We start from the raw sequence: 19,501 nt of genomic DNA on the forward strand, positions 1-19,501 counted from the left end.
GACAAACTTCTGGGATGACTTAAGTGGATGGAATGGCTATGTACCAAGTGATCAGTAGGACGATTTACCATTGAAATCCTGCTGAAATATTAGTTAAGTACAAGAGATTACACACAATATTCCATATTTACGGTAAGTTAATCATGGTTGCTGTTGAGCACAGACATAATGTAAGCAGCCATTGAATGGAATAAGTTATGATGTCACAGTCTAAAAATACATTTTGTGTCCTTTCTAATTCAAGGCATCAGCTTTTATTAGCCTAATTTGTTTTCATGTTTAGCCCATAGAATGGCTACCTCTTATGTGTAAGTTGTGCAATATCAAACTGCAAATGGCTTATAGTATAATTTCTTATAATTCTTGAATAAGCCATGTTGAAAATTCACCCAGATGTGTGCTTTAAGCCATGCAATATTCTTCTCAAGGAGGCAGAGATATTTCAATATTACAGTAACCCATGCCTTAGGTTCAGAATTATGGTGTGGGTCTCTCCAAGGTAATGGGTTCAGATCAGAAGCTTGACAAACCCATGGGTGCCTCAAAATGGCGCTCATAAAAGGCTTGGTTTAGAGGTATTTGGCTTAGGCAATTTTACAAATTTAAACATTAAAATTGCATTTTGGGTCAACTTTTTTATCACTTGAATGCTGCCTACATCCCTTAGAATATATATTCTACTACAAATAATTATATTATACAATATAAGGGTTGTTAATTCTATATCTTCAATCTAATTTTGATACTAATGAGACGCTTACTAAACATACATTAATGTTATATGAACTTGGAATGAAAATGAGTCATGTGAAAGAATGTGTGGATGAACAACATTAACTACAACATTAAAACATATAACATTTTTTGCTGTGTAACAGTAGTGTAAAATCAGACTTTGCTTTACTGGTTTACTTTATCTGTATTTTGTTAAATTAATGTAACAGAGGGAAGGATTAAATGTAACAGTAGTATAAAACACAATTAAAACTTTAAATACAAAAGTAGTTGATCATTTTGATATTACTAATGATATAGATTCAATAACCTCAGTGTAAAATATGGGCACATGTATAATTGTTGGGTCTCAATTATGCACAAATATACCGCTAAAAGGTAATACAAAGGGCAGAACAGAAGAAAAACAGAACTGTGTTAGTCAAATACAGCATAGCGAAGTAAAATATGATGATAGTAGAAAAGAAAAAGATAAAAGCTCAATGAAATCATGAAGATTTTCTTCCCATTATGTAAAACAATACAGTAATACAATAAGATATTAGATAATCCAAGCAAAGGAAGTGGAACAGAATGTATATTACTGTTTGCTATTCTCTTTTCCTTCATCTTCTTTAACATTGATATGACATTTTTTTTCAATCTGCTAGGCATTTTAGCTTTTAACATGTATTGCCTTTGAAATACAGATTCAGCTTGATGTGTGTCATTCATATTTAACTATTTCATCACTGTTATATGCATAGTTGTTTTAATTATAAATGTGAAAGGGAATCATGATCAGCATGAATCAGAAACCGTCAACATTTTTTCGACCATGAATGCTTCATTCTTAAGTAATGTGGCACTTAAAGAGGATCTTTCACCAAATGTTTCATGTTGATCTGGACACAATGTAATAAGCGCTGCAGAGCGGAATAAAACTTTTTTGTTTTTTTTTAAATTTTGCATTTATTGATCAAAGTATTTGGCACCTAAACTTTTTTTTTAAAAACATGTATTATTTTTCCCCTTGTATGCACCTTGTAGCACTATGAGAGGAGAGCTACTAGAATTGTTTGTAATGAGACTGCCATAAATATGAGCAGATAGCTTTCAGTGAATCACACTCAGATCTGCTGTGTTGCAGCATACAGTATGTATGTCAGGAGAAAAGACTGTTTGTTAATGCTATTATGGTGACATAGTCGTCTTTCCCCAGAATGTAGCTTCTGATTTTTCAGAATCAGAAGGAGAATGAAGTATACGCCCCTAGTGAAATCTGTTTGGGAATGCCTTAGGGGCAGCACCGTGGAGTCCTGGGTTCAAATCCCACCATGGACAACATCTGCAAGGAGCTTGAATGTTCTCCCCGTGTTTGCGTGGGTTTCCTCCCACATTCCAAAGACATACTGGTAGGGAATTTAGATTGTGAGCCCAAACGGGCACAGGGATGATAATGTGTGCAAACTGTAAAGCGCTGCGTAATATGTTAGTGCTATATAAAAATAAAGATTATTATTATTAATGCCTATTTGAACGTAAATAAATTAACTGTTTGCATGGCTAACACTTTAACCCCTTCATGACCTTGGGATTTCCCATTTTTCCGTGTTCATTTATCACTCCCCTCCTTCCCAGAGCCATAACTTTTTTATTTTTCCGTCAATATGGCCATGTGAGGGCTTGTTTTTTGCGGGACAAGTTGTACTTTTGAACAACATCATTGGTTTTACCATGTCGTGTACTAGAAAATGGGAAAAAAATTCCAAGTGCGGTGAAATTGCAAAAAAAGTGCAATCCCATGCGTGTTTTTTGTTTGGCTTTTTTGCTAGCTTCACTAAATGCTAAAACTGACCTGTGATTATGATTCTCCAGGTCATTATGAATTCATAGCCACCAAATATGTTTAGCTTATGTTTTATCTAAGTGGTGAAAAAAAATTCCAAACTTTGCTAAAAAAAAACCAAAATTGCTGATCTGGGGTCGGTTGAGGGCTTATTTTTTGTGCGCTGAGTTGACGTTTTTAGTGATACCATTTTGGTGCAGATACGTTCTTTTGTTCGCCCGTTATTGCATTTTAATGCAATGTCGCAGCGACCAAAAAAACGTACTTTTGACGTTTCAAATTTTTTTCTCGCTATGCCATTTAGCGATCAGGTTAATCCTTTTTTTATTGAAAGAACAGGCGATTCTGAACACGGCGATACCAAATATGTATATATTTGATTTTATTTTTATTGTTTTATTTTGAATGGCGGGAAAGGGGGGTGATTTAAACTTTTATATTTTTTTATTTATTTCATATTTTTTTAAACATTTTTCTTTACTTTTGCCATGCTTCAATAGCGTCCATGAGAGCCTAGAAGCTGGCATAGCCTGATTGGCTCTGCTACATAGCAGCGATCATCAGATCGCTCCTATGTAGCTTAATTACAGGCTTGCTATGAGCGCCGACCACAGGGTGGCGCTCACAGCAAGCCGGGATCAGTAACCATAGAGGTCTCAAGGAGACCTCTGGTTACTATGCCGACGCATCGCTGACCCCCGATCATGTGACAGGGGTCGGCGATGAGCGCATTTCCGGCCGCGAGGCCGGAAGCGGTAGTTAAATGCCACTGTCAGCGTTTGAAAGCGGCATTTAACTAGTTAATAGCGGTGGGTGGATCACGATTCCACTCACAGCTATTGCGCGCACATGTCAGCTGTACAAAACAGCTGACATGTCACGGCTTTGATTTAGGCTCACCGCCGGAGCCCACATCAAAGCAGGGGATCTGACCTCGGACGTACTATCCCGTCCGAGGTCAGAAAGGGGTTAATTGTTAATATCTCTGAGGCAAAAAAAAAAGATGCATTCTGCCCAGCATTGCCTATTATATCATATAATGAAAGGTCCAGAAAACATATCTTAAAATGCCAGCTGAGGACTATGTAACTAGAATGACTAGTCTAAGAGGCAGGTCCCAGGTCTCCTCCCCCCATCTCCCTTTTGCTACTCTAGACCAGTGATTTTCAACCTTTTTTGAGCCGCGGCACACTTTTTATACTTAAAAAATCCCGGGGCACACCACCAACCAAAATGGCACAAAATGACACTAAAACAGTACATATTCTACATATAGTTAATAATATAGATTCTAAATGTATTTATACTCACTCAGTGTGAAACCTGGGCCTGTTTCGATAAACACAAAAGGGATATCCTGGCAGGAATGGTGGAAAGACACACACGAAGCTCTTCCTCAACAGTTCTCAGTCTCCCTGTTTTGTTTTTATTGCAGTCAAGCTTGAGAAGCCCAGCTCACATAGATATGTGGTCGAAAATGGGAGCAATGTCAAAATAGCTTTGTTGGCCAGAATGGGGAACTCCTTGGAGTGGTACTGTGCAGTGTATATACACAGGAGGAGTGGTACTGTGCAGTGTATATATACAGGACAGGAGGAGTGGTACTGTGCAGTGTATATATACAGGAGGAGTGGTACTGTGCAGTGTATATATACAGGACAGGAGGAGCGGTACTGTGCAGTGTATATATACAGGACAGGAGGAGTGGTACTGTGCAGTGTATATATACAGGACAGGAGGAGTGGTACTGTGCAGTGTATATATACAGGACAGGAGGAGTGGTACTGTGCAGTGTATATATACAGGAGGAGTGGTACTGTGCAGTGTATATATACAGGACAGGAGGAATGGTACTGTGCAGTGTATATATACAGGAGGAGTGGTACTGTGCTGTGTATATATACAGGAGGAGTGGTACTGTGCAGTGTATATACACAGGAGGAGTGGTACTGTGCAGTGTATATATACAGGACAGGAGGAGTGGTACTGTGCAGTGTATATATACAGGAGGAGTGGTACTGTGCAGTGTATATATACAGGAGGAGTGGTACTGTGCAGTGTATATATACAGGAGGAGTGGTACTGTGCAGTGTATATATACAGGAGGAGAGGTACTGTGTGGTGTATATATACAGGACAGGAGGAGTGGTACTGTGCAGTGTATATATACAGGAGGAGTGGTACTGTGCAGTGTATATATACAGGAGGAGTGGTACTGTGCAGTGTATATATACAGGAGGAGAGGTACTGTGTGGTGTATATATACAGGGGAGAGGTACTGTGCAGTGTATATACTTCAACAGCCGCCCAGCCCAGGCCCCCAGCACCTGTCCTGTATATATATTATATACACTGTATCTATACAGGCTGTGCTGGGGGCCTGGGCTGGGCGGCTGCTGTAGTATATATATATATGTCAGCTGCAGCCGCCCAGCCCATGGCCGCCCCAGGTCACCCAGAGTAGACTGTCAGAACATACAACGATAATGATAGCATGGCACTCACTCAGGTGCCGGTAGGAGCTCCGGGAATCTGCCTGTGCCTGATAAGTTCAGCACTGCTTGCAGCCAGGAGAGTAGAGCAGGAGAACTCTCCGCCCACAATGTCACGCTGGCTGGCTGTGTCCTTAACCCCTATGTGTGCCTGGCCCTGCACTGACTGAGATGCTTGTGCCAGGCAGCGCAAATTGAAAGGGTAGAAAGGGTTAAAGCATAGTTTGGGGAACTTTCCCCGCGGCACACCCGACCATGTGTCCCGGCACACTAGTGTGCCGCGGAACACTGGTTGAAAATCACTGCTCTAGACTGACAGGTGCAGGAAAAAGTGACCTTGGACTTTCTAATCCTAGTCGCATGATTACTGTCCAGCCTTTTAAAGCATATTTCCTCTGAGACAGGCTGGAGTAAGGAAGACGGTCTATGGCCCATGTTTTCTGTAGTCCAGGTTGTGGGAATCAGCTGACAACTTTTCCTTAATCTTAATGGGCGCTTGAAGACACTGAATGTAATGTGAAGGCTGCCGCCAATCTCTTCTCAGCTGGTGTGGTGTCATGATCCACCTTCCAGATTTTGATGCCAGAATGCTGGGAAACACAGTACAATGTGCAGTGGAGTGTGTCAGTGCAGGAGGCGAGTAGTTTATATATATATATATATATATATATATATATATATATATATATATATATATATATACAGTTGAAACCAAAAGTTTACACACACTGTATAAAAAGACAGATATAAATGTTGTTCTCAATATCTGACATGAAATCAGAGTAAACCTTTCCTGTTTTAGGTCAATTAGGATTACCATAACTATTAGTATTTGCCAAATGCCAGAAACATGAGAGAGAAAGAATGTTATATATATATATATATATATATATATATATATATATATATATATATATATACTGTATATTGCCCTGGGCCCATTAAAATTAACTTTTATTGTAGTTAAGGGTACATTTAATATATTTTTACACAAGTAAAACAATAGTAACAATGTAGAATGTGATTAGGTGGTGAGTCATAATCTGTCGTTTACATATCAGCTCATCAATACATTAGGCCTGTTATATGAAAGGTAATACTGTATTTATGCTGTTGTCTTTTGAAGGTCAATAGGATTGAATCTTCCAAGCTTTGTGATTTTATTGCTTCAATCAGACATCCGTTTGTCACACTTGTGTTCTATCTTAATTTTTCATAGACAGAACATGTATCCATTATAATATATTGAGCTGTTCACATATCTGTGTTTTTTTTGCAGATTTTATACCAGCGAAAAGCAAAAATTAAAAACTGATGGTAAAAACTGACACACTGACCAAACAATGACGAAACTCGGGTCCAAAATACTGATGAACAATGGTCTATATCTTTGTGTTTGAGAAAAATCACAAATATCTGAATAAAACTAAATGTAGTTTCTGAAATTCATGTGATGCTTAGTAAACTGTTGAAGGGTATCTGCTCATGACTTCTTTTAGACGGCCAGCAAAACTAATGAATGTTGCCACTGGAAGACATTTCAGGAAAACACCAGAAGCCTTTAGACGCCTTTTGCTTTGCCATTGGCGTTTTTTTACATTATGTGGACAATAATGAGCAGTTTGCAAGCGAAGCAGCCTGAAGAATGACCAGGTCACATCTTTTAATCAAATTGCGGTTTTTGATGCATGAAGCACTTAAAAAGAGTTTAAAAAGACTGATCATATAACAGTAAGTCATTTTGACACTGCAGTGCATATCTTCATGCTTTTTAACATTTGTAATCACTTTTGTCAGGTGGGTTTTGGAACAGACTCACCATAAAAAGACTCAATGTGCACATACCTGTATTAACGTATATGGTCACATCCCCCTTGAAAAATCTGTGGTTTTATTATGCATTGTACTGTTTTGTCTAATTGGTATTTTGCATTGCTATGTGTTGAAATGCTGATGCAGTCATTTTCTGCCCAGCAACAGTTAGTCAGTGGCTTTCAAAGTCAATAGTTGGCACATGGCCAGGATGGCAGGAATTATATGGGCACTAGCACTCAGATTTCATGTTGTGACTGAGATGGGGCCCAGCAACCCATAGTGTAAGACATATGGTCTGATAGCTTGCAGACTTACATGCTAAAATGTGTTCTGTATGAAAAGGGAGGACATCAGATAATACGTCCTAAGGACCAAGGAAACATGAAGAGACATTTGACAGATTGGAACCCAGGCCAGGAAGGCCATTTAAACAGTATGGAACTTTGCTCAAGGGGAAGAAGAAGGCCCACTTGAAAGCAGAGGGAACTGTATCAGAACGAAGCTACTGAGCAGCTCTCTACATTGAAAGAAAGCTATGGTCGTCATATTGGGAAATGACATTTCTTTCTGAGAGAAGTGGACTTTCAAGGTATTTTTCAAGAGCCACACCGACGTACTTCAAGCAGTGAGGTCCTCATTAGTCAGTTAAGAGTTGAGACTAAAGGCCATAGCATTTCACCTCAACAAGTGCGGCACTCACAGGGGAAGATGGAGCTTCCCATAGCAGTTTGCTGGACAGTCATGAGTTGTAGGATTGTGCAGTGCAAGGAAAGAGAAGAGTCATTAAATGTAACCAAAACGGGCCCATGCAAGTGAAACATTTGTGAAGCATTGTATCACTCATCTGATGTACATAGCTCTTAACAAGTTCATGTTCAGTAAAAAGAAGTTTATTTTTGGACTCTAATCTCCCTGTCATCTCCGTAAGCAGTTTTGTGGCAGATTTTTTTTCAGAAGTACATTTAAAGAAATGGAAAACATAATGTAAGGACTTCTTCTTTTGTACCTAAATGCCTCTTTGCTGCTGGCTTCTGGCTTTGGCTTTAAAAACCTGCATCAAAAACTGGATTGGTGATTTAAAAAAAACAACAAAAAACATGGTGTGTGCAACCAACACAAACCTTTATTAAAACAAAAAGTATACTTGTGGTTTTAAAGTTGTGATGCTATATCATAGGGTCAGTCATTGGACAAGGATGCAAAATATGACTGTGGTCATGTTACAAGGCTTTACCATGAGTAAAGCATCACAGTCTACCATCAGTGTCATGGGAGAATCAGGCCCCTACTATGAAGGGCAGCATTTTCAAAACAGAAAACATATTTGTAATGCGGGCATAATATAGAGGTTTTTAAAGCTTAAAGGGAACCTGTCAAGTCCAGAAACGCTATGTATTTGTAAATATGAGATTAAAGGGGTTGTCTGGCCTTAGGCTACAAGACTTGAGAATCTCAGGTTCTGGCACCAGGAGTGGCGGCATGTGATTTACATACGTATGGGATTTGCACACATCATGTGATGACCAGATGACCAGGGTTGGGCATACTCGCTTCAAGGGTCCAATAACAACAGCAAGGTCTGCCTCTATGGTATTTATACAATTGGAAGAGGGGTGGCATGATAATTTATTTTATTGCAAACTGCCCTTGTTCATCCATGGCGAATTCTGTTCATAGACATGTAATAGTTTAACAAATATAATGCCAGGTAAATTTTTATCTACAAAAAAAGATTAAAGCTTACTGCATCTATAGCATAAAATAACAAAAAACGCAATACACAAATCAGCAGACTATCCAACTAACCAATAGAAGGGACCATCATAGGTCGCGGTCTTTGTTGCACCATACTACCATGAGGAAACCTCCGCGCGGGGTGATCAGCTCTTTCTGTTCTTCCCAATGTAGAGTGATTGCCTAGAAGCTAAACATAAACACTGACTATTAGAAAGGTGCTGAATTTATACATTAGAAATGACAACTTAAAGCAGAAGCTCTAAAGGCAACTAAACTTGACTTTTAACTGAAAGGTTAGCTGAAAGATAACAATATATGAAAACACCATAGGACGCTACTTAGATATATTTAACTGGCATGCTCCTGTAATGTAAACTGTAATCACTAGAGTCATGAGTATAGTGAAAAATTGTGCTTACAGGTCAGTGTGACACACATAAAGATTACTACACAGATGTAGTACACTGACAATATATATATATATATATATAGCACTTTAACACAGAATATTTTGTGGTTTCACTATGTAACATAAGATAGACAATCTCAGATTTGTGCTTTTGTACGCGATTCAAGACTTTTACGTATAATTCTCAACATACTTAATGTTCCCATACACAATAGATAGCTGTCAGCCAAATGATGGTTCAGCTGATCATTCAACCATTAGATATCAATCTTGACTTGTCCATACAGAGCGCTCGCTCTGATGAGTTTTTCTGTGTGCTCTACAAGAGAGTTTCTCCAAGTTAGTGGCTTTTCTATGGAAGAGTAAATAATCAGAATTTTGAAATCGGATTTTCTGGATCCTTATCTTCCCCAACCTCATCTGTTGGTGTCAAGTACGGACGGGGCTGAAATTCAGCCCTGGCATTTGAAATCACACAGGCCCATGTTGTCCCTGTCCCCGAGCCCCAGATGGGATATATTGCTACTTATACTACCCTGGATGGAGGAAAGCAATATTTACTACAAGACCAATATTTCTAATGATTCCCGTGGCCTGCCAGGGTGAGTGACAGAGTCAGCAACTTAGAGCTCTGCCAAAAATCTTAAAAGTATAGGTGTCTTGAGAGCACCGATTCTGCTAACAACATAGCAGACAAGGTAGCCCATGACCAGAAAGGCCTTCTGGAATTTGCCAGAATTGCCAGATGGTTAGTCCGGCCCTGGTTGGTGTAGGGTCAGGAGGCCCTATGCACATTAGTGTTTCAACAGAGCCCAACAACGTGTGCGAGTTTGACTGCCTTTAGTCTAATATGTATAGGGTGATAAATATTTCAAACATATAGGCGCATATCGTTTGGGCAAATATCTCTAGAGGTCTGTGGTTTTTAAATTAAATTACGATGGACTACGTATAAGGGACAAAGTGCAGTGAAAACTCTTTGAGATGACTGCCCAAAATTACATTGAAGGGTGGTGGTGGATGCGGATGTTCATTATTTGTATATGACATTGTTAATTTCCTTTTTGGGGGTTTATTGTTTTTTGTGGTCTTCTTAAAGAGGTTATAGTACATTATATAGCATGTGATCATAATAGAGTCTCTCCTATGAAGAAAAAATGGTAACACAATGACTTAACATACCATTGGCAAATGCCTTTTAATTAACTCAAAAAAAGGTGTTATTTAGTAGCTGACTACATTCAGATACGACTTGAGGTTACTTTAATTCCAATTTAAATAAATTCAGAATAGCCATGCAGGGACCCATCAAACTCCCACTTGGACATTTTAATTGACATAATGGTGTAACAGTGCGATAAGCAAATAGACTCTTAGCCTCTTCAGAGAGGGAGATGCAGAGGGCAAGAAAACTAGTGCCACCTATTAGATGTCGCAATCTTAATAGTCAATATCAACCCTTTAACAAGTCTTGCCACATGACTTAGGATAAGAAGCCAAACCAGACACTCCATTTGCACTTAGACCTGTGGTAAGTTTTATTAAAGGGTAGAGATAAGCGGTGTTCGAGTCGAACTGTTCGCCAATTTCAAATTCGAGCTGTTTTGGGCAGTGTTCGAGTCGTTCAACGAACTCGAACAATTTGCTTAAAATTCGGCTGTTCGAGTTTCTGTTCGATAACTGTTCGTTCACCAAAAGCCTAACTTGATTTGCACAATAAAACTGTTTATCATTGTTAATAGACTGTTTCAGTGTATAGTGGGCGATAGATCTGTGCTGAAATAATGCCGATCTCCTTTTTTTTTTTTTTTCCCGCATTTACAATGGGGCGGTGCAGTCTCTCAGCCTATCAGCAGTCCACACACACCCAGCAATGTGCATGTGATGCACACAAGCCAGGGCATGTGTCATTGGCTGTGTATGTCACATGTCCTTGCCCTATAAGAACCAGCCATTTGCCCCGTCGCCACCATTTCCTCACTACTGCAGCTTAGGGTTAGACGGCACCGCTGCTGCTGTGGGCGCTATACAGTCTAAGAGTCTTTTTTGGGAGCGAATTTTCAGAGAGATAGGTTAAGGGAGTCCGGAGGAGTTGGGACTAGTTGTAATATCAGCCCTTTTCAGGGTAGGTTACAGCAGTTCATAGCACTTTTTGCCAGGTAGGTCTGTGCCAGTGCTGTGCAAGTGTTTGTCACAGCATTTGGTGTAATCCAGCTCAGCCAATCCTTTTGGGCTAGTAGCATTGTCTGATAGTCATCTGAGTAGCCCCCCTGTGAAGCTAGCTGCACCGCCTGTGTATCTAAATTTTTACTGCATCTAACCCAGTAAATAGTTTTGGGACTAGGAACAGTGTCTGCACACCTGTGTATCTCACTTTTTACTGCATCTAACCCAGTAAATAGTTTTGGGCTTAGGAGCAGTGTCTGCACACCTGTGTATCTAAATTTTTACTGCATCTAACCCAGTAAATAGTTTTGGGACTAGGAGCAGTGTCTGCACGTCAGTGGAGTAGCCCGCCTGTGAAGCTAACTACACCGCCTGTGTGTCTCAATTTTTACTGCATCTAACCCAGTAAATAGTTTTGGGCCTAGGAGCAGTGTCTGCACACCTGTGTATCTCAATTTTTACTGCATCTAACCCAGTAAATAGTTTTGGGCCTAGGAGCAGTGTCTGCACGTCAGTGGAGTAGCCCTCCTGTGAAGCTAACTACACTGCCTGTGTATCTACATTTTTACTGCACCTAACCGAGTAAATCCTTTAGGGCCTTTTACCACAGTTTGGCCACTCAGTTCTGCTCGGTTTTCATCCATCGGTTGTTGTGCCAACAACTACAGATACAGAGTTGCCAATTAGTTAAGCACTAAAATGAGTGGCAAAAGGCCTGCTGCTGGTGGAAAGGGGAATAGGTGTGTTGGAAAGGGAAAAAAAGGTTGTGTCCGTGGGGTAGGTGGTAAAGCAACAGTAACATCTGCAGAAGAAAGACCATCTTCCAGCCAAAGTAAGATGTCTACTTCTTTTCGTGGACAATCTGATATGATCCCTTTCTTACAACCATCGCTACGAGCATCGCCAAAAATTCCAGATGAGGCACAAAAACAACAGGTGCTTGAATGGATATCAAGTGCTCGTTCAAGTGGGCTCTCCTCCATGTCAACTTCAACATCACAACTACTCCAGTCCTCAGAGTTGTCACCCCAATCGCACTTGCTTCCTCACAGCTCCCAAGTCTCCAGCCGCCCGTCTGAGCATGGGGTAACACAGATGGTTGAGTCTGTAGAGTTGTTTACTCATACTATAGCCTGGGAATCAGAGGTCTGCTCCAGAGCTTCTGTGAATCCAGATGAGGAAATGATCTGCACTGATGCCCAGAATCTTTGTGAGTCGGATCCAGGCCCAGATGAAGAAGGTTCTGAGCATAATGTAGACCCTCGTTCCCAAACTGTAACTCCTGTTGGTGGAGACAATGAGGAAGATGATGATGAGACTGAGATACCTGATTGGAACGAAAACTTGACTTTTCGGTCAGGGCAGGAAGAGGTTGGCTCTGACGACGACGGGTGTGAGAACACACAGTATGATGATGACGAGGTTGGAGACCCCACTTACTGTCAACCCACAGTCCGCCAGTCCATGAGGTCAGCAGAGGAGGTGGAGGAGGATGCTAGTGACGAGTCTGACGACGAGGTTACGTTGCGCCTTCCTGGACAGAGTACTGGAAGCATGTCAACAACTGCATCCTCAACCCCAACTGTGCCTCTGAGCAGAAGTCGTGGTGGCTCTTCAGGTAGCATGGGCTCTAAGCCTTGCATAGCCTGGGCATTTTTTGACATCGCAAAGGATGACCCAACTCATGTTGTCTGTAAGATTTGTCAACAAAATCTCAGTAGAGGCCAAAAAATTACTAGCTTGAGTACTTCATGCATGAACCGTCACATGGATATGAGGCATAAGTTGCAGTGGGAAGCTCACTGTGCTACAATGCGGCCTAGTGGGCCGGGCCAACCACCGTCTGCCCCATCAAGTGGATCCACGTCCAGTTCATCCTCTGTGACTGTGGGAACAGCAGTCGCACATGGTTTTGGATGCAGACCTTCCACCTCTTTACCCGCAACAGCCAGTGTAATTGGCAGGTCGTCAGGACATTTGCAAGTGGAAACACCTGCTGGTGTTGAGTGCTCTCCGACATCGACACCACATTTTGATCAAGGCAACATAACATCCCCGCCTGCAGCTTCCTCACAGACCAGCAGTTTGCCGGGGTCACCCTACTCAACTCCGTCTAAGCACGGCAGCCAGCCCTCAGTCCCTCAGATGTGGACAAGTAAAAGACCATTTCCTCCTAGCCATGACAAAGCTAAGAGGTTGAATTTCACCATCTGCAAGCTGTTGGCTACAGAAATGCTGCCTTTCCGCCTGGTGGACACAGCGGATTTTCGAGACCTTATGTCTGTCGCAGTGCCCCAGTACCAGATGCCCAGTCGCCACTACTTCTCAAAGAAAGCTGTGCCTGCGCTACACCAGCATGTCGCACACATCATCACCGCTTCCTTGAGAAACTCTGTGTGTGACAGGGTGCATTTCACCACAGACACTTGGACGAGTAGACATGGACAGGGGCGTTACATGTCGGTGACTGGGCACTGGGTAACTATGGCGACATCAGGAGAAGGGGCTGCTGTCCAAGTCTTGCCGTCCCCATGAGTTGCTCGTCGATCCTCTGTATCTAGAAGTTCCTCCACTGCTTCTGCCTTCTCAACCTCCTCTCGGTCCTCCACCGGCCCCCAAAGCCTGTCTGGTAATGCCACCCGCATTATAATTGTGCAGAAGGAATCCTGCACACCTCCTTACTATGCTGTCACCAGGGCTCAATGGCATCAGGTAGTGTTTACATTGAAATGTCTGGGAAATGTGAGTCACACAGCTGAGGAGTTGTGGTCAGCTCTGAAGACCGAGTTCCATCAATGGTTGTCTCCACTCAACCTGCAGCCAGGGAAGGCTATGTGTGACAATGCTGCAAACCTGGGTGCTGCCCTTCGCCGGGGCAATGTCACACACGTGCCTTGTATGGCTCACGTTTTGGACCTTGTTGTCCAGCAATTTTTATCCCACTATCCCGGACTAGGTGGGCTTCTTCAGAGGGTACGGTCGCTGTGTGCTCACTTCCGCCGTTCGCATCCCGCAGCTCAATGACTTACATCTCTACAGAAGTTGTTGGGCCTGCCAGTTCACCGGCTGAAATGCGATGTGCCCACACGGTGGAATTCAACTCTGCACATGTTGCAGCGACTGTGGCAGCACCGACAAGCCCTGGTGCAATACGTTATGATGTATAGCCTGGGCCAACGAGATCCAGAGGTGGGGCAAATCACACTGCAGGAGTGGTCTCAGATCAGGGACCTATGCACCCTTCTGCACAGTTTTGAAATAGCAACGAAGATGTTTAGTGCTGACGATGCCATTATCAGCATGACCATTCCGGTGATTTACATGCTGGAGCACACCTTAAACAGTATTCGGAGTCAGGTGGTGGAACAAGAGGAGGAGGAGGAACAGGAGGAGTCGTATGCGGAAGGGATAATATCTCCAAGGTCCAGACGGTTGGCAGCACCAAGGCGGCTGACATTGGAGCCTGGGGGAGAGGGATTACCGAGGGCGCATGGTAGCAGCCAAACTGTTGAGGAAGGTGCAGGAGGCGAGGAAGAAGTGGAGTACGAACTGGCGCTGGGCATGGAAGACTCATCAGATGAAGGAGACCTTGATCAAATTTCTGTTGTGCTAGGGTGGGGGGAAGAGGGCAGAGGAAGGAAGCATGATTCTCACCTCGCCACCACCAAGACAACTAGGACTTGGTCCTCCTGGATGCGCAAGACACATGAGTGCCTTCTTGCTGCACTACCTGCAACACGACCCTCAGATTGTCAGAATCCGAAGTAATGCCGACTACTTGGTTGCCACACTCTAAGATCCCCGGTACAAAAGTACATTTGGCGAAATAATTCCTGCTGTAGAAAGGGATTCACGCATGCAGGCGTATCAGCAGAGACTGTTACAGAATCTAACATCTGCATTTCCACAAAACACCAGTGGTGCACGTAGTGAATCTCTAGTTCTAACTTGCCAACTGTTGGACTATCGAGTTATCACTCAAACCGTAACAGTAACATCGTATCTGGTGGTAACAGCAATTTTTTCCAATCGTTTCAAGATTTTTTTTAGACCATGCTTTGCAAGGCCACAGGAGACAAGAAGTCTGACGCACAGCCAACGCCTAGAGAGGATGGTACAAGAGTATCTCCAAGATAACATCGATGCCATGACTGTGGAACTGGACCCTTGCTCATTTTGGGCTTCTAATCTTGAAAAATGGCCTGAGCTCGCCACTCACGCCTTGGAAATCTTGTCGTGCCCCTCAGCCAGCGTTCTCTCTGAATGTGTGTTTAGCGCTGCTGGTGGTGTGCTGACAGATAAGCGCATGCGGCTGTCCAGTGACAATGTAGACAGACTAACATTCATCAAGATGGACAAATCCTGTATCTGCAAGGACTTTTCTACCCCTGAGTCATCTTGGGGAGACTAAAAGCTTGATGATTTTTGAAAATCACCTCACCAACCGTTTTAAAAAACTCTGGCGAAATTGATGCCACTTAAGTGGTGTCTGTGGCCGAATTTTTGGAAAAAATGGAGACTCTTTATTGAGTCCTCTTGCTGTGTTTTGCATGACGTTGACATCATCAATTCCAGGTGGGTGGGGTCATCTGCAGTACTATGGCCTGGGATTCAGAGGTCTGCTCCAAAGCTTCAGTGTCTGCTAGTCAGCAGAGTAGCCCAGCCACCCACCGCCTGTTTACCCAATTACTATTTTTAATGGCATCTAGCCCAGGAAATCCTTTTAGGCCTAGTAGAATTTGGTGCTCCTCAGCAGCGTACTTCACCCATGAAGCAAGCTACACCGCCTGTTTACCTAAGTACTATTTTTTAATAGCATCTAGCCCAGGATATCCTTTTGGGCCTAGTAGAATTTGGTGCTACTCAGCAGCGTACTTCACCCATGAAGCAAGCTACACCACCTGATTACCTAAGTACTATTTTTTAACGGCATTCGTCGAACACGTCCCAGTTCAAGGAACCGAACCGAACTCTAACAATAGGGAGGTGGCTCAACACTAATAAAGGGTCGATATTGACTTTTACGATTGATACCCCTAATGGGTGGCACCAAAGTTCAAGTCCTCTTCCTCTCTAAAGAGGCTATTTGCAAATTTTAATTTGCAGATTAGCATTGCGTGGCCTGTAAATCTCCTTACGCCGGCTTGGCACAGTCTGCAAGGAGAAGTGTTTCACCTTAGTCTTACTGAGATAATGTTTACTCCAAGATAAATACAGTATTTTTTTTTATAATACTCTTACTAGTATTTCTTGAGTCACTTCCACAGATCTGTTTGTATACAGTTGTGTGTAAAAGTATTTTCCCCTTCCTGATTTTCTATTGTTTTAGATGTTTGTCAGACTTAAATGTTTCAGATCACCAAAAATTTTAAATATTAGACAAAGATAACACAATTAAACACAAAATGCAGTTTTTAAATGAAGGTATTTATTATTATTAAGGGAACAATAAATCTAAACCTACAGGGCCCTGAGTGAAAAAGTAAGTGCCCCCTTAAAACATACATTAACTGTGGTTTATCACATCTTTGGGAAGCAGAGTTCAAATTGTCTAGCCACATGCTGGTCTGATTACTGCCACGCCTATTTTCAATCAAGAAATCACTTAAATATACCTGCCTGCAGGGCCGGCTCCAGGTTTTTGAAGGCCCCGGGCTAAAGAGTCTCAGTGGGCCCCCCCTTTAACACATACCATGATTCATGATCGCATATAACACAGCCATGTAGTATATAACACAGCCCACGTAGTATATAGCACAGCCAGGTAGCATATACCACAGCCATGTAGTATATAGCACTGCCACGTAGCATATAACACAGCCACGTAGTATATAGCACAGCCCACGTAGCATATAACAGCCCATATAGTATATAGCACAGCCACATATTATATAACACAGCCCACGTAGTATATAGAACAGCCATGTAGTATATAGCACAGCCCACGTAGCATATAACAGCCCATATAGTATATAGCACAGCCACATATTATATAACACAGCCCACGTAGTATATAGAACATATAGAACAGCCATGTAGCACAGCCCACATAGCATATAACAGCCCACGTAGTATATAACAAGGCCCATGTAGTATATAGCACAGCCATGTAGTATATAGAACAGCCATGTATTATATAGAACAGCCATGTAGTATATAGCACAGACATGTAGTATAGAGCACAGCCCCCCTCCCCCAAGAATGGCCCCATAGTCCAGTACTCACTGTTACTGTTATATTTACAAAATAAAAAAAAACACTCCTCACCTCTCAACATTCCCGCCCCGTGCTACTCCCTCCCTGCTCTGGTCTCGGTGGCTGCCGCTGCACTGCCTAACACACAGCGAGTGCGCGATGATGTCATCGCGCACCCGCAGCGGCAGTGTCAGATGCAGAGTGGGGAATGATGGGAGAGGGAGCGTCAGGTGACGCTCATTCCTCCATCATTTGCTTTGAACTTTACCGGCAGACGCCGGTAAAGTTCAAAGCGGCGGCGGGGGAGTTGGTGCTTGCAACAGGTGGGCCCCCCTGCCTCACAGGGGCCCCATAGCAGCTGCGTGAAGTGCCACTAGCTGAGGGCCCCTGGGGGAGCGGGGGCCCTAGGCACTGGCAGCTGCCTGCCCCTAACACCAGCCCTGAATGGGCCCACAGGTCTCGCCAGGGCCCCGGCACTTGCCCGGGTACGCCGGGTGCTGACGCCGGCCCTGCCTGTCTGACAAAGTGAAGTAGAACAAAAGATCCTCAAAAGCTAGATATCATATTGAAATCCAAAGAAATACTGGAACAAATGAGAAACAAAGTAATTTCAGATCTATCAGTCTGGAAAAGGTTATAAAGCTATTTCTCAAGCATTGGAACTCTAGCAAACCACAGTGAGAGCCAAGATCCACATATGGCGAAAACATGGAACAGTGGTGGATCTTCCAAGGAGTGGCTGGTAAACCAAAATTATCCCAAGAGGTCACAAAGGACCCCACAACAACATCCAATGAACTGCAGGCCACACTTGCCTCAGTTAAGGTCAGTGTTCATGACTCCACCATAAGAAAGAGTTTGGGCAAAAATGGCCTGCATGGCAGAGTTCCAAGGCAAAAACCACTACTGAGCAATAAGAAATAAAGGATCATCTCAGTTTTGCCAGAAAACATCTTGATGATCCCCAAGACTTTTGGGAGAATACTCTGTAGACTGACGACGAGACAAAAGTTTAACTTTTTGGAAGGTGTGTAGACCATTACATCTGGAGTAAAAGTAACATCATTTCAGAAAAGGAACATCATACCAACACTATAATATGATGGTAGTAGTGTGATGTTCTGGGGCTGTTTTGTGTTGTGAATTCTGTTGTGGGTTCTGCTCTTGGGCTCCCTCCGGTGGTTATAAGTGGTAGTGCTGCTGTTTGTCCTTCACAGCAGTCATCAGGTGCGTCCACTTCGGACGGGGCTATTTAGTCTGGCTTCACCCTTTAGTGAGTGCCAGTTGTTCATTGTTTCTGGAGGATTCACATCCCTTCCTGGTCGCTCCTGCTTGCAGTTCATTTCTACAAGATAAGTTCTGCTTGTTTTTCTGCCCACATGTTGTGGGCCTCATTGTTCAGTGCATTGCATGTTTTTTCATGTCCAGCTTTATCTGTGTAAGGATTTATGCAGCCAAGCTGGAATCTCTGGAGAGGCAGATTTACCCTCCATGTCTTTAGTTAGATGTGGAGTTTTTGTATTATCTGTGGTGGACATTTCATAGTATTTTAATACTGACCGCATAGTTCTCTATCCTATCTTTCCTATTTTAGCTAGATTGGCCTCCTTTGCTAAATTCCGTTTTCAGCCTGTGTATGTTTTTTCCTCTCTTCTCACAGTCAATATTTGTGGGGTGCTGCCTATCCTTTGGGAATTTTCTCTGAGGCAAGATAGTTTTCCCTTTTCTATCTATAGGGTTAATTAGTCCTCCGGCTGTGTCGAGGTGTCTAGGATTGGTAGGTACATCCCACGGCTACTTCTAGTTGCGGTGTTAAGTCCAGGGTCTGCGGTCAGTACAGTTACCACATTCTCCAGAGTACGTCTCATTCCGCTCCTAGGCCACCAGATCATAACAGTACAACTGGCCCACAATGAGTTAACCGCATCTCAAAAGAAGGGAAAGAAAGTGCTGAGCCATTTTTTTTTTCTGTACTCTGTTGTGTTTTTTTTTTCCTCTTTATCTCTGGGTGGCTCAGGAGTTAGGCGCTGACATGGATGTTCAGGGACTTGCTTCTCGTGTGGATCAACTTGCTGCTAGAGTACAGGGTATTTCTGATTATATCGTGCAGACTCCTGTTTTAGA

General features: G+C 42.8%; 1 protein-coding gene across 22 annotated transcripts in view; it reads right to left on the minus strand.

Annotated features, from left to right (window-relative positions):
• The window catches only part of RIMBP2 (RIMS binding protein 2), an 817,544-nt gene that overhangs the window by 92,724 nt on the left and 705,319 nt on the right, over window positions 1-19,501 (minus strand). For all 22 annotated transcript variants that reach the window (XR_013223594.1, XM_077293289.1, XM_077293285.1 and 19 more), the window contains one exon: window positions 8,677-8,794. Coding sequence is in view for 21 of the 22 variants with exons in the window: in XM_077293289.1 (XP_077149404.1) it covers window positions 8,677-8,794 (118 nt within the window). In the remaining variant the exon portion in view is untranslated. The remainder of the gene's footprint in view (window positions 1-8,676; window positions 8,795-19,501) is intronic.

This window comes from Ranitomeya variabilis, chromosome 1 (genome assembly GCF_051348905.1).
Source record: "Ranitomeya variabilis isolate aRanVar5 chromosome 1, aRanVar5.hap1, whole genome shotgun sequence".
Taxonomy (NCBI): domain Eukaryota; kingdom Metazoa; phylum Chordata; class Amphibia; order Anura; family Dendrobatidae; genus Ranitomeya; species Ranitomeya variabilis.